This window comes from Heterocephalus glaber, unplaced genomic scaffold (assembly GCF_053883595.1).
Source record: "Heterocephalus glaber isolate CG9 unplaced genomic scaffold, H.glaber_assembly_v1.0 deba00001067, whole genome shotgun sequence".
Lineage (NCBI taxonomy): Eukaryota > Metazoa > Chordata > Mammalia > Rodentia > Bathyergidae > Heterocephalus > Heterocephalus glaber.
This window is the reverse complement of record NW_028258187.1, coordinates 5,736,079-5,750,763: the sequence shown is the minus strand read 5'-3', so window position 1 is coordinate 5,750,763 and position 14,685 is coordinate 5,736,079. Positions and strand designations below refer to the sequence as shown.

Below are 14,685 nucleotides of genomic sequence, written 5' to 3'. Positions count from 1 at the left end.
CTGGCCTGGGTGGGGGTGGGTGAGGTTGCCTTTGTCACAGATGGAAGCTGGGGGGGCGGGGCGGCGATTAGACAGGTACAGGGGCCAGGGGAAGGGTTGGGGCATGGAGGGGCACGGAGGGATGGATGGGATCGCAGTGTGTTAATGCACGAAGGAAACTGTCACAAGGGATTGCAACACTTTACCGATTTATCTGCATTTGTGACTGTGCATATATACATCTGGAAAAATGGTTGTTTTAGCATTTTCATGTAAGTCTTCACTGCCAAGGCTACTGGGGCCCAGAACAGTGCCTGGCTCATGAGAGCGCCTCAAATACTCAGCAGCAAGCCCAGCATGGCGGCATGCCACTGCAGTCCCATCTACTCAGGAGACAGAGGCAGGAGGATCACGGCCAGCTTGGGCAACAATAGTGAAATTCTGTCCAAGAAAAGAAAAAAGAAAAAAGCTCTAGGTTCCATCTATTGGATCTATAGCACTGCAAATATTTAGCAAACAAAATAGGAGTTTAAAACATGTTAACTAAAAAACCCAGAGTGCTAAAGGCTAGAGGGCAAATTACTCCCTGGCCTCTTTTTCTTTTTTCCTTTGCTTTTCTGTTGGCGGGTGGAACCCAGGGCCTTGCTGCCCTGTCTGTGTGCACCAGGCTCATGGGAGGCCAGGGCCTCCCATGGCTCCCTACCACAGAGACCTAAACTGACAACTTGTTTATTTTTCTCCTGTTGCCTCTTCTTGATGCTATCTATGTTTGTTTGTTTGCAGCTCTTTTTTGAGGGAAGAGCCCAATCAAGAAGACAAGGAGCAAGACAAGGAGCGGTGGAGAGAGTTGTCTTTGCTCCTCCTGCTGGGCACAGAAGATAGGATCAATCTGGCGTGAATTCCGTGACCCTGACAAACTTCTGAGCTCCTTATCCTCCTATGTGGAGGTCTCGGGCAGAAGTTCTGGAGCGGAAACCAGAAACCGCTCAGATCAGGAGACCTGGAAACATCAGTCGCCTGCAGTTCTGTCCAACAAGGTGAACTCTCCCGGGGTCTATCTGGCTTTACAAGGCCAAACGAAATGCTCTCCAGGAACAACAAAATATGAGGATTTCTTATAAGGCAAATCTCAGGAACAAAGCCTATTTCTTTGATGTAATAAAAACTATACATTTAAATATTTCATTGACCGAATTTTCTTCCTTTTTTTTTTTTCTTCTCGGTATGAGGGATTGAACCCAGGGCTTTCACACTGAGGTTTTTTTCATTTTTCATTTTTTTTTTTGAGACAGGGTCTTGCTAAGGCCCTAAATTTCCCGGGCTGTACTCATACTTTCAATCCTCCTGTCTAAGCCTCCCAGAGTGCTAGGATTACAGGCTTCTTTCAGGCTAATGTACCACATTTTCACTTTGTTACTCATAAAATGACATTTATTTTAAGCTCTGGTGGATTTTCAGAAGAAAGAGAAGCCTCAGTGCAGGTGTAGCGTGCACACCTGTGGGGCACACACATGGACAGGGGCACAGAGAGGTCAGGAACCAAGTGCGGAGCTTCTCCTCCAGAGGAGAGAAGACTTTTTCCTCTGTCTCCAAGCTGTAGTGTGCGCTTCACCAGACACACTGCAGTATACAGAAACCCCAGGACCTCTGACCTGCGGCATTGCTGAGAGGCATCCAGAGTCCGGGGTTCCATTCCTGACTCCCCAGTTATTCCCTTTGCCAGCGGAGGCGATGTGTTTGGCATGGAATACACGTCCCCGTTACCATTCTGTATTCACCCTTTTCATCCCTCAGTAAAAAGCAACTCTAATATCACACCAAAAACACAGGTGGGAGAGAAGTCCAAAAGACAAGGCTGGAAAAGAGCAAGGCATGCACGGATAGTGACGATGATAATCGTGATGCCAGAGCTCTCTGGACCTCACGAGGGGAAGAAAAGCAGGCAGGTAGTGCCAGCAGCCTCGCCTTGGTCTTGCTTCCCCTTTCTCCGAGCAGTGGGCTGGAGGGCAGGACAATCCTGTGCCCCAGCGGGTCCTCCCCTGTCCCTGCTCCCTGATGTCAAGGCAGCCCCGGCTACAGCGCCTTCAGGTGCAGGGGCGCCACCCCCTGGACCCATCTTTCCCTGGAGTCTCTGGCATTGGTGTGGTTCCCTCGGCCCCCAGCCCCCAAGCCTGAGGCGTGGGGGGCCCCCAGCAGACCCTTACCTTCCTTCAGCATACCCACTTTCAGACACTTCATGAAGCGGCACGCCTGGCAGGACTTGCGTCTGCGCTTGGTGATCTCGCACTCATTCGTGGCAGGGCAGCTGTATTCTATGTTACCTAGGACAAGGGGTCAGAAGGAGAGCGGTGTTAGTCTCGGGAGACCCAGAAACCCTCAGGTCTGTTCCCCCTGCCTCCTGCCCAGGGAAGCCCTGTGCCTGCTGCTGCTACGAACCGGGCTGGGCAATGCACGCCTGTGATCTCGGCACCAGGGACAGGCTGAGGCAGGAGGATTGCCGAGATTTGGAGGCCAGCCTGGGCTACACAGTGAGCTCAAGGCCAGCTTGAACTACAGAGTGAGACCCTGTCTCCAAAATAAACAAACCCAAACTCTACCTTGTATTGTCACTCCGGGACTTTTTCTTGTGGAGACTAAAGACTTTGTGCATGAGGCTTACTGTCTTTCTGACACGCAGAGTCATAAACCGTGCAGTGCAAAATGATTGGTTTGCCATGGCCAGCTCTTAGAGGATGGACACAGAAACGCAGCTGTTGGAGCTTTGAGAACGACGGAAGTGGACAGCACAATTCCCCGCTCAGTAAATGTGTACTGACAGCCCCAGTGGTGGTGGTGATGTCAGTGACTTATCCACATCCTTCATCCCAAACACTCAAGCCCCATGGGAACGCTATGGACCATACACTGCTACGAAGTTACATTCTTTTTTACATAGTCATGGTAACGCCTGTGTGTTAGAAATGCTAGATAGAGAATCAGAAGAAGATTCGAACTCTGAATGTTTTCCATTTGGTGACAGCACTAGGCTGTGGACCAGCCCAGCCTTGCCGAGGAGCTGCCTTAGAAACCCAGCCTCTCCCCTGCTGGCGGTGGGCAGCCGCCCGCCTCTTCCCAGACTCTCCCCTGGCGATTAAGTGCATTAGTATCTTAATGAAAATGCATTCTGCTTATCACCCTCTTGGGACAGGAGGTCATCACACAAATGCACACACTGTCACCTCACCGGAGATGGCCGGGCCTAAGTGCGATTCCAACGCTCCGGGCTGTGATGCCCGGGTCCGTCCCAAGCCTGGAGCCCGGCAGGTTCTAGTAATCAGCAGAGAGGCTGCCCAGGGGGGCCGCAGCATGGATGAAATATTTCAGAGTTAATCACACTTTGTGAACACTGATTTATATTGACTGCGCTTCTGCAGTCTGACATCTCTTCATTAAATAGCGCATTAGTCGATTGAGGACAGAATCAACCTCAACTTCTCACCACTGCTACTTCAACAGGAAGTGATGTCCAGCCGCTCACAACTTCCGGGAACTGGCTTGGTACACGAGATTTAAAACCTGTGCATTAGAACTTGAGACATCCCCATCAACACTCTTGCGCTAAACCATCATTCTAACAATACAAAGGCACTTATAAGAACAAAAGCGACTACTTTTAACATGAGGTTAAATAAAAAGAATACTGTAAAGTGCATCGACAGAATATTCACTACTACCTTCCTCAGAAATGTTAATGATACTATACTCGTGGAAAACCCAGGATGTTGGAAGGGCCAGGAAGGTTGGACCAAGGCTGGAAAAAAAAAGGATTTTGACTCTGAACATGGAATGAAATACTTTTCACTGCATCTTCTTTAACCATCCTTAGAAATTTATTTTGCCTCAAGAGTATTGCTAGTAATTTCCTAAGGGTTAGTGTTCCACTGCCATATCCCTTCCATTCTATATGACTTTCTCTGTATTTCAAAAGAAACTGGAACCCAGGTGTGGCGACACACACCTGTAACACCAGCACTTGGGAGGCTGAGGCAGGAGGATTGCTATGAGTTCAAGGCCAGCCTGGGCTACATAGTGTGTTCAAGGCCAGCCTGAACTGCATAGCAAGACTTTGTCTCAAAGTACTAAACATAATAATAATGATAGAATAAGATAAAATAAAATGAGACCTAGGCTTTTGCCCTCTTAGAAATGACGAACAATGACAGTTTGGAAGAACCAGGAAAACAATGCTCAGCAGCTTTAACTCCAAGGGGTCTGAGGGCAGGGACATGTTTAATAATGCTTTAAAATGAATCCAGGAGAGAGCAGCTCTGCCGGATTCGGGCTGAATCCTTGGTGCTTACAAATGAGCCCAGGCCTGGCATCAGGCTAGGGTGCAGGTCCACAGTGACAGGGGGACCCCGCATGTCCAAGACAGGACAGTGGAGAGCAGCACGGGTCCGAGCAGACACGGTTGTGCTAAGGGGTGGCTTGAACTCCGCTTCGGAACATGAATGCTATAGAAAACAAACCAATGGCTCAATGGGGTGGCAGAGACTCTTCCGAGAGCTACAGGACAGGGATGGCACCCTGTAACATTTTCACTGCGACTGGAAGGAAATCAGAGGCCCCAGGATTTCCCCAGACCCCACCGTTTGAATGGAAATCCACAGGAAGGGTAAAGTAACTCAGTTTCTTGTATCTTGCTAAGCAAACCCGCAGTCTTCTCCATGACTTATTTGGGGGAGGAAAGCTCTCTCCTCCGGCCTTCCGGGTTCATCCCCACCCAACCCAGTGACACCTTTGATCCCAGAGAGTCTACAGATTCTGCCCTTGGAAACCTCCCCTGTTGGTTTTTGTATGCTCTGCAAAAACAGAAGAAAAAAGGAAGGAAAAAGAAAAGCATTTTATCCAAAAGCTGCTGCTCCAAGCACCTGGACACCAACGCGACGTCTGCTTAGGCGCGGGTTCGGGACGTTACCCCACTAGCCCGTGACATCTTTGAGGGGCGCCTGCTTCTTTCTGCTCACCTAAGATGGAAATGGGACAAAAATGTGTCCCAAAGCCCCTGCCACGACATCGGGAGTAGAGGCGGAGGAAGGGTCCGTTTACCAGGGCTCTCGGGGACAGTGGCTGTTTTCTGGGATGCATTTGTTAGGTGGCAACAGGGAGAAACCTGGCAGCCACCGAGGAGGCCGCTGGGATTCCCCGGTTTTGTCCAGAGCCCGGGACCAGACCCGTGTGGGGCTCGTGGCTTTGCAACCCTGCTGCCCGGAAGGAGGGAGCAGGTCGATCGCTAGCCTCTCCTGGCGGCTTTGCGGAGCATCCTGGGCTCTGACGACTTACTGCACAGTCTCTCGTACAACTAGTTTGCAGGCAACATCATTTTCTCACTTTCTCCTTACAGAATCTCACAGCTTGAGAGTGGATAGCGTAACAGGGCGGATGGAAAGCTGCAGCCGGCACCACGTGGAGAATGTGTGTTCCTTTCACTCCCGGAATGGACTTCCAGGGTTTGGCAGTGGAGGGGCCGAGTGAGGGAATGAGCGAGGCATCTCGAAATAAAAACAAGCGTGGAATCCTGATCCCTCGCTGGCCGTCGCCCTTCCCGGGACCCGCACGCCTCCCACGCACACTGGCATCCTATCTGGAGGCCACAGGAAGGCGGCTGGGCTGTGTCTTTCCCGCAACTCTGTTAATTTTATGAACGGAGCCAAATGGCTTGCGATGACCCACAGGGCGCTCCGAGTGGGGTTTACCCAACTGGTTTTCAATATTGAGTGATTTACAAAAGTGGGATTCGCCTTGGTACACAGCTACAGGGCACTAGAGACACACAGGAAGCCATCTGCAGCATTTTTGTCTTAAACGTCCTGAAACGTAAAAAGACGGAAAACTACTGTCCAGTATTGAAGGTTTTTCCATTCTTAAGGTGACACGACTCTGCTTTCTTTCTTTTCCCTTTCTTTCTTGATTTAATGGTTTCTTTCTAACCACTCTGGAGATTCTATAAAAAACAGGAAACGATACAATAACCTACAGGGGGGATTCTATAATACGGACTAAGGATTTCCGATAGATCTGTAGCTTTTTAAAATTTATTTTAGTTTCCTTTGCAGCATGTAATGTTTACATTTCTTGTGTGGGGGTGGTTCACACACGTAACACATCTTTTAACTGTTTTCTCATCCCCTTTCTCCCCACTCCTTCTCCTTCCATTTCTCGGTCCTCTTCCCCTTTGAGAAAGATCTGCCCCCCTATTTTCTATTGTCTTTTATTTATACTTTGGGCTTCTCATATAAGAGAAACCATATAATGTTTAAGCTTGTGTGTCTGATTTATTCCACTTAACACTGTGGTCTCAAGGTGCATCCATTTTCCTACAGATGGCTGGAGTTTATCCTTCTTTATGGGAGAGTAGTACTCCATTGGGTGTAAATACCATGTTTTCTCTCCCCATTCATCTGTTTATGGACACACAGACCGCTTCCAAGATTTACCCATGATAAGCAGTGTTTCTATAAACATGAGGATGCACAGATCACTTTTAAAATGTCATAATTATCCTGATGCACATATAAGTGAAGGGGGCTGGCTATTGTTTGGAGAGACACAGTCAAACTTAGACTTCAAGTTAAGGAACACAGGGACATCAAACGTGTGCCAGAAGGTTTATGGCAAACACTCTGATGCTTCCTTCAGAACAGTCTCGAGGTCACTTTATAAACTAGAAAGCGTAGATTACGCCTGGTTTTCACCCAGAATGCTTTTCGCCCCTCCTTGTGGGAGTCAGGACACCATCACCGCATCAAGTCTCCCTGAAGGCTCCGAGGTCTGGCATCTCAGGGGCTCCTGTGAGAATCCCCTTGGGGCCCTCAAGGAAGATCCCCAAATACTGCGCGAAATGGCAGTGTGGGTGGTGGGACAGCTGCCTCTCACCACAGGTACCTGCGTGGCCTTTGACCGAGCCTCCTGCTCTGTTCTCGTCCTGTCCACTGCACCCTAAAACCAGGTGGGGCAGGCCAGTATGAACAGGTGTCCTGGCCATGAGTGGGGAAGCTGAAGCAGGAGGATTCCAAGTTCTAGGCCAGAGTGAGCCACCTAGTGAGAGCTCGTCTCAAACATCTAAAGAGAAAGAAAGATGTCTTGATATTTGACTCTTTTAAAGTTTAGTAGGCTGGGCTGGGGATTTAGCTCAGTGGTTCTGCCACCTGTCTCGAAAGTGCAAGGTCCCGAATTCAAACCCTGGTACCAAAAAAAAAAAACCCTAAAGTTGAGTAGGCTGAAGGGAATGAAATAAATATGAGAAAATGAAAAAATGAAAATAAAGTCTTTGTAAATAGGGAGGGATGGAGGGGTTGAAGGGAAGGCAGGGGAATGGGGAAAAAAAATAAGAACCAAGAGAGATTACGTAAAGGTGCAAATTTCCAATGATGAATGTCATCATATTGTATACCTAAAATGTACCAATAAAATTAATTTTTAAAAAAGGAAAAGAAAACCAGAGAGAATTGAAGAAAAAAAAAAGTTTAGCAGGCTAACAGCATGGAAGGAACACTACTCTGCCCTACGGAAGGACAAACTTTAGGCATTTGTAGGTGAATGGATGCGATTTGAGGCCATAATGTTAAGTGGAATAAGTCAGACCCATGAGCTCAAATATCATACGGTTTCTCTTATGCGAGAAACCCAAATAAAGAATAAAACAGAAGAGAGATAAACAGAAAATGGAGACGTTCCCATACTTCCCCACAAATCCTGTTGTTTTAAAACTATTTCAATATATATGCTAATTGGTTTCACTGATACCACTCGTTTATTAAGAAGAAAGATTTGTGTTATTATGCTTGTTTCTTTTCTGTAGGAATCTCTGGCTTATGTCTTGTACTCTGAGTTGAAGATAAGAATGCACAGTGTAATAACTATTGCTATTCTTTTATTATTTGATTATGAAATTTTTTTTCTTTAAAAAATTCTTTTAAACACCATGAACACTTGGGAAAACAAAAGGAAAAGGAATCCCGGGGTGTGTTGGTGGAGACAGCAGCACTTTCCGCCCTAAGCTGGCCAAGGCCAAGCGAGGAGTCGGGGCTCAGCCCAGGGAGGGGCCCGCTGGGGCTGAGCAGGAGCAGAGCGGAGCAGACCCAAACACTGATGTCCCAGCTCCGCCCGCCCACAACAAAGCAGGTGCCCTGGGCGGAGCCCCGAACCTGTGCATCCATCCCCACTGCCGGAAGGAAGCAGCCAAGAGGAAAACCCGCTGGGGATCAGGGCAGATGGCTGCACTGTGATCTTTCTGCAGTTGAAACAAGATACATCTTGCCTCAGCTTTCCCTAAATGTGTAAATATGGCCATTCCTTAATTGCTTTTCTTTTCTTTTCTGAGACAAAGTCTGACTATGTGGTCCAGGCTTCCAGGCTGACCTCAAACTCACAGTCATCCTCCCGCCTCAGCCTCCCAGTGCTGAGATTACAGGACTGTGCTACCAACCCGGCTCCTTAATCATTTGAATCCTAAAACTGTTAACAAAACACTATACACCCTTTATCTTAAAGGCAAGGGGAGAGAAATTCCTGTACAGGGAGTGCATGTCACTATTCTCATGGTAGGGGAATGAATGAGGGAGGAAAGGGGAAAGAGGAGAAAGAAAAGGGAGAGAGAGAGGAAACAGCGGAGTTCAGATCCCAGTTCTGCCATTTTCTGCTTGCATGAACTTGAACTAGTGAGCTTAGCACAAAGGAAGACAATCATATCTGCTTTATATACAGCCGTGTAAGAGTTACACGAAATCAAGATACTAAAATCACTTGACTTTGTTTCCCTTCTGAGGAGAGAGAAATATTTAAGATTCCAGTGGTTATAATATATCTTGATTTGACCTAAATCTGGAATTTGGAAATATTACAAAAACAATCCTAGCCAGGTATGGTGGTGAAATCCTGTAATCCTAGCACTCTGGGAGGCTGAGGCAGGAGGATTGCAAGTTCAAACCCAGCCTAGGCAATTTAGTGACTTAGTAAGACCTTGTCTCAAAATAAAAAACATAATGGCTGGGGATGTAGCTCAGTGGGAAGGCCCTGGGTTCAGTCCTCTGTACTACAAAATAAATTAACTACTTCATAATTAATAATAAAAGCAGCCTGCCTTAGTTACTTTTCTCATTGCTGAGACAAAATTCTTCACACTCAAAAGTGAAAGGAGAAAAGGTTTATTTAGCTCACAGTTTGTGAAGATTTTAGTTCAGTTGGCTGTTCCAAGGCAGGGTGGCAGAGGGGCATTGCGGAGGAGAAATGGCTCATGGCAGGCAGAAGCAGGAAAGCAAGCAACAAGTGACTAGTGAGGACCACAGCCCTTTCTGTCCCTTATTTCCTACCCAGGCCACACACCCCCCACCCAGGGCTGACAGCACTCCACACTTGATCCTAGCACCACACTGCGAGAATCAATCCTAGCATCATGTCCTGGATCCCAGCAGCACACACCCTAGATCCTGCCATCTCTGACAAAGCCCCACCTATGACGCATGAGGCTTTGGGGGGGCATCTGGACACAGCCATAACACAGCCTCCCTCAGATTTGTGCAAGGGTAGAAAATGAGTGTGATACTTGCTCAGAGACGCTGAAAGAGAGGACTGCGGCTCACCGGCAACTCCGGAGACCGCATAGCTACAGAGCAGAGAAGACTCAGTCACCTGCTACAGCAGCAAGCTGTCTGCAATGTGAATTTCCAACACACTGGCCTCGTCTCCGTGGACATCAGCCATCCCCACCGTGTGGCCCAGGGGCACCAGATCCCAATGGAAAAGGGAGTGGCCACAGAGCTCCTCCACCTCACCCCAGTCCCTGCCAGTTCCTGCCCACCTCCACCCATGTGACCCCCACTCTGGGGGAGCAGCACCTCTTCCTCAGTTACCATGTGTCCCCTGGAGCTCATCTTGGACTCAGGAGACCACTCGGGGCCCTATGGGGTTGCACTCAGCCTTCGGATGGCCCTGAGCACCTCACACACACTGGCTCCTATGGGTGTGAGCACAATGCACAGGGAATGCTTAAATGTGAAAAAGGAAATTATTACAGTGAAAACATCGCCATCAAACCCCCACAAAAGTTCCCCCTTGTTTGAACACACTCATCCCGTTCTGGCTGCCTTCTGAAGCTGTTGTGGAAACCCTCTTTTCCGAGGGTCTTTAGGAGGTGCGATCAGCAATACAGTGACTGCTGCCAGTGCCATCCGGTGGAAAGGACAGTTCTGAAAACCATGAGGCTGTGTCCTTATCCACCTCAGTCACCAGATCTGGTGTCCTGGAACTCCTGGCTCCTCCCCAAAGTGAAAATAAATACACAAGGAAAATGTTTTGAATGGATTTGGGACATTGAGGCAGCTTCTACTGTACAACTACAGAGACTCACAGAAAAGGATGCCAGAGCTGCTTCAGAAAGGGGCCAGAACCACGGGACAAGTCTGTCCCAGTAGGGGAGGATTCTGAGGGAGACAGGGCAATGCATCTTTCACTGCAATAAATCCTTTCTGAACACCAAAGCATCCCTGCATTGTTCAATCCACCTTTTCCGAGTCCACTGGATCAGCCCCTCCTGTTCCGGCTGCACTTCCTGCCGGCAGACCCTTCTGCCCTTCCCCGTGTCTGCCTGGGCATGCGGCCGGCCCGTCCACGGCCCAGGGAAGGATCCACCATCTGTCAACTGGACTCTGAGTGACTCTGTCCTTCACCCTCCCATCTTAGCACTGAGCCTGCAATCACTCACTAAAAAGAGTATAAGACTGATCACAATCCACCCACCTGCATCCTGTGGTGGAAGGGGACACAGAGCACAGGACCAGAGGGGCCGGGGATTTAGCTCAGTGGCACGGCGCTGCCTCGCAAGGTCCTGAGTTTGATACCTGGTACCAAAAAAGTACAGGACACGAGAGTTCAAGGAGACCCTAAATTCCTTTCCTCATTCCCCTCGCAGGGCTGACATGTGCCCACTCACCTCGGTACAAGTTACCTAACGGTTTCATATGCACCCATGAAAATGTAGGTATCAAACCAAAGAAAATGAAAATAAACTGCAGGAGTGCCGGCCTGGCTTTGATGTGCTGTGGACCCGTGGGCCCGTGCCCTGCCGATGAACGACTCACAGCAGAGCAGAAGGCACCTGCCCCAGCTGGTCACACAGCCAACAAGTGTCGGAGCCAGGATTCGAACCCGAGCAGCTGGACCCCAAGTCTGGGCCCTTCAGGATGCTGTAACCCCGACTAACTCCAGTCTTTGAAAAGTCACCACTGAATGCTGTTACAAATAGAAATTCAAAAAGAAAGCCCTGTTTTCTGCTAGGGCTTTGTGTAGCCGCTGTTGTTACTGCTGGTGCTGGCAGGAAAGGGGACTCTGGGGCCTGGGAGGGGCGTGGGCTGGCCTTGCCACTGCCCGCTGCTGTTGTTTGGCTCTCCGTGCCTGGGCAGCTGCGGGGTAGGACAGGGTTGCTTTTGGAGAATGGAATCTCTCAACACCTCAGAAAGAAATCCCTCCACTCCCCTCTGTACCACTGCGGGTTGGGGCCAGATTAATTCCCCAGAAACCAAACAGACCCTGTCACCAAAGCAACAGGTGTGGGGCTGTACACAGCGCCTCTGCACAATCCCAAAATAATTCCATTGTCCCTGGTAGGAAAGAAAAGGTAATCCGCGACCCGGAGGATGTGTTCCACAACACAGGAGGTGAGGTGTGCATAAGAAAAACAGTCACCTTCCAAGTAGCGCAGGAGGAGAATTTCCCCTCTCCGAGGCTCGGAAAGGCGGTACTGCCGCCTATGTGGGGCAGACGTGGTGCAGACAGCGGTGGACCGCACACCCAGCTGTGCACGCCACCCCTGCACTGCAGAGGGGCCCCAGTCCTCCCTGAGAGCCCATTGGCGCCCGGACACCCGTGGCCTCTATCTGAGCTCCCGACCCAAGTCCGCCCGCTGGGTCGGCACTCGCCTTTCCTGGGCAGCGCTGGGAGCGGGAGCGCGGGCACCTCGGTGCTCAGGCCCTCCTGCAGCTGCGGATTTCACACAGCTGCCGAGAAGGAAGCTCACAGATGCTCCGGTAGAAGAAAGGCAGGCGAGCAGAAGGAGTCTGCTGGGCCCGGCGGGCAGCGGGGACCTGTCAGGGACAGGGGCTGGGACCTGGGCCACAGGCAGCTGAGCGTGCTCAGGAACCGGATGCGTGCAGCGGGGCAGCCACACTGGGTCTCTGTCTACCTTTAAAATCGAGTTCAGCAGATAAAATCAGTGCGGCACCCAGGAGGCTGAGGCAGGAGGATCAGGATCGCTGAGGGTTTGAGGCCAGCCTGGGTTACACGGTGAGTTCTAGCCTGAACTGCAGAGCGAGACCCTGTCTCAAATTAATAAATGGATAATAAAATGGGATTAATGAGGCTGAATATCTCTCGCCTGGAAACACAAAATGCCCTCCAGTTAGAAACTCGATATGACGTCACAACGGAAAAATCCACGCCTGACCTCACGCCAGTCATGGTTACACACAGAACTGCTAGAAGCACAATACAAAGTCACGGTGAGTGCCAGGCGAGGCGGCCTTCACTGGTAATCGAGCTGTCTGGGAGGCTGAAGCAGGAGGATTGCGAGTTGGAGAGCAGCTTGGGCAACTTAGCAAGAACTTGTCTCAAAATAAACAAAAATGAAACACTGAAAAAAAACAAAGGTCTGGGGATCTAGCTCAGGACGAAGTTCCCAGGTTCAATCCCAGTACTGCAAAAAACAAAACAAAATAAAATAAAATAGCAGTCAGGCAGGATAGCACTGGCTAGGACACGGGAGGGAGCCGGGTGCTCAGGAACTCTGTTGCCTGTGCTGGTTTTCACAGGACCAAGGCGGCTGCGTCAGCAAAACCCACCTGGCCTGGCCTGGGCTCAGCCACTCAAGTCCGCCCCAGAGCGTGCAAGGACAGTAGCATCCCACGGGTCAGGCACAGAAATGAGGAAAGAAATCTTTGTAAACAGCAACATCTGAGTGGAGCAAACGGAGGAAGATGGGCAGGCAGCCCACACTTGTGCCAGCTACTCAGGAGGCTGAGGCAGGAGGATCGCTGCAAGTTCAAGTGCAGCCTGGGCTACATAGTGGGACCCTGTCTCAAAAACGAAACAAAACAAAACACAGACTGAAGGCTCTGGGGAGGGGAGGGGAGGGAGGGGAGGGGAGGGGAGGGCAGCCAGAAGCAAGGCTGGGAACTGGGGAGGTGCTCTGGAGACAAAGGACAGGCAGGGAGCAAGCACAGGCTGGGCGGGGATTCTCCTCCCTTGCTCCCTCTGGCTCTCCTCCCAGGCAGACCAGGCCAGTGTTCCCAGGAGAGGTGATCAGAGGTGGGTGAGCCACCGAAAGGTGTGCTCAGAGGACAGGCTATAAATTTACTTTTCTTCATTTAAAAATAAGAATTAGCCAGGGATGTAGCTCAGTGGTGCTGACACCTGCCTCGCAAGTGCAAGGTCCCGAGTTCAATCCCCGGTACCAAAAAAAATAAAATAAAATAAAAATAAGAAGTTAACCCTCCTCCACTGCTGCCTTCTGGCCAATCAGCGCTCACCACACAAACAGCAGAACGCTGGAGCAGGGAGGAATCTGCTCCTAGCCACACTCTGCCTCGGCTGGGCAGTTCGTTCAGGGAGATGAGCACCCTTCCTCAAAACCGCAGGAGAAAGCCTCTCTCCTGCAATGGACTTAGGAGCAAGGTGGGAGCCCCTGTGAGCCCAGCTGCTGAGGAGGCTGAGGCAGGAGGATCCTAAGTTTGAGGCCCACCCAGGCAACTTAGTGAGGCCCTGTCTCAAAACAAAAATGTTACAAAGGGGTGAGGGTGTAGCTCAGTGGTAGGGCACGAAGCAGGGGAGTAAAATTTCACTAGAAAAATCCAGCCTAAAAGTACCTGGTGCTTTAAAAGCTGTAGAACATGCAAGGCAGTGTGGCGAGGGGTTCAGAACACACTAGGCTATGGCTCAGGTGTGTTCATTAGCAACTGCTTCTCCACCTGTCCCTCAGGCCTCACGTCTGCAACAGTTAACATAATAAGCTGGTGTAGCAGTGCACATTGCAGCCTCAGCATTCAGGAGGCTGAGGCAGGAGGATCACTTGAGCCCAGGAGTTCAAGACTAACGTTGCCAACACAGTGAGACCCAGTCTGGATCAATCAATCAAGGGTGCATCAAAGTAATGACATTAAGAGCAACAGTGCCTGCCTCATGGGGATGATGAAAGCACTAATAAAAGGATGAGGCACTTAGGACCCCGTGTGGCCCAAGGCAAAGCGATGCACTTCGGGTCAGATCGCAGACTCAGAGTCCTCATCACAGGCACAAAAGCCGAGGATTAGACCCAGCCGGAAAGCGACCACGTGCACTGCCCACAGAAGGCACAACTTGGTTCAGCGACGGAGGGAAAGACTAGGACCGAAGGCTTGGGCACATGCATCAGCGCCCGCCCCTCAGAACTACGGAAACGCCCTCCGCACTCCTAGGAGCCCAGGCCGAAAACAACGGGGGGGGGGGGGGGCTGGGGTCTGCACAGGACGAGTACAGAATAACAATGCTGACAACAATAACAGTAAGGGGAGGAGGAGGCTGGGAGGACTTGTCGCCCCCTTTGCTGTGCTGGCGGCACTGTGTGCAACCACTGCAGAAAACAGTGTGAATTTCCCTCAAAACTGACGACTAGAGTGACTGTATAGGGAGGACAGCAAT

General features: G+C 50.3%; 1 protein-coding gene across 16 annotated transcripts in view; it reads right to left on the bottom strand.

The window, feature by feature from the left end:
* Positions 1-14,685, bottom strand: part of Esrrg (estrogen related receptor gamma) — a 538,714-nt gene that overhangs the window by 163,331 nt on the left and 360,698 nt on the right. For all 16 annotated transcript variants that reach the window (XM_087209790.1, XM_087209791.1, XM_013066531.3 and 13 more), the window contains one exon: positions 2,184-2,300. In XM_087209790.1, coding sequence (XP_087065916.1) covers positions 2,184-2,300 — 117 coding nt within the window. The remainder of the gene's footprint in view (positions 1-2,183; positions 2,301-14,685) is intronic.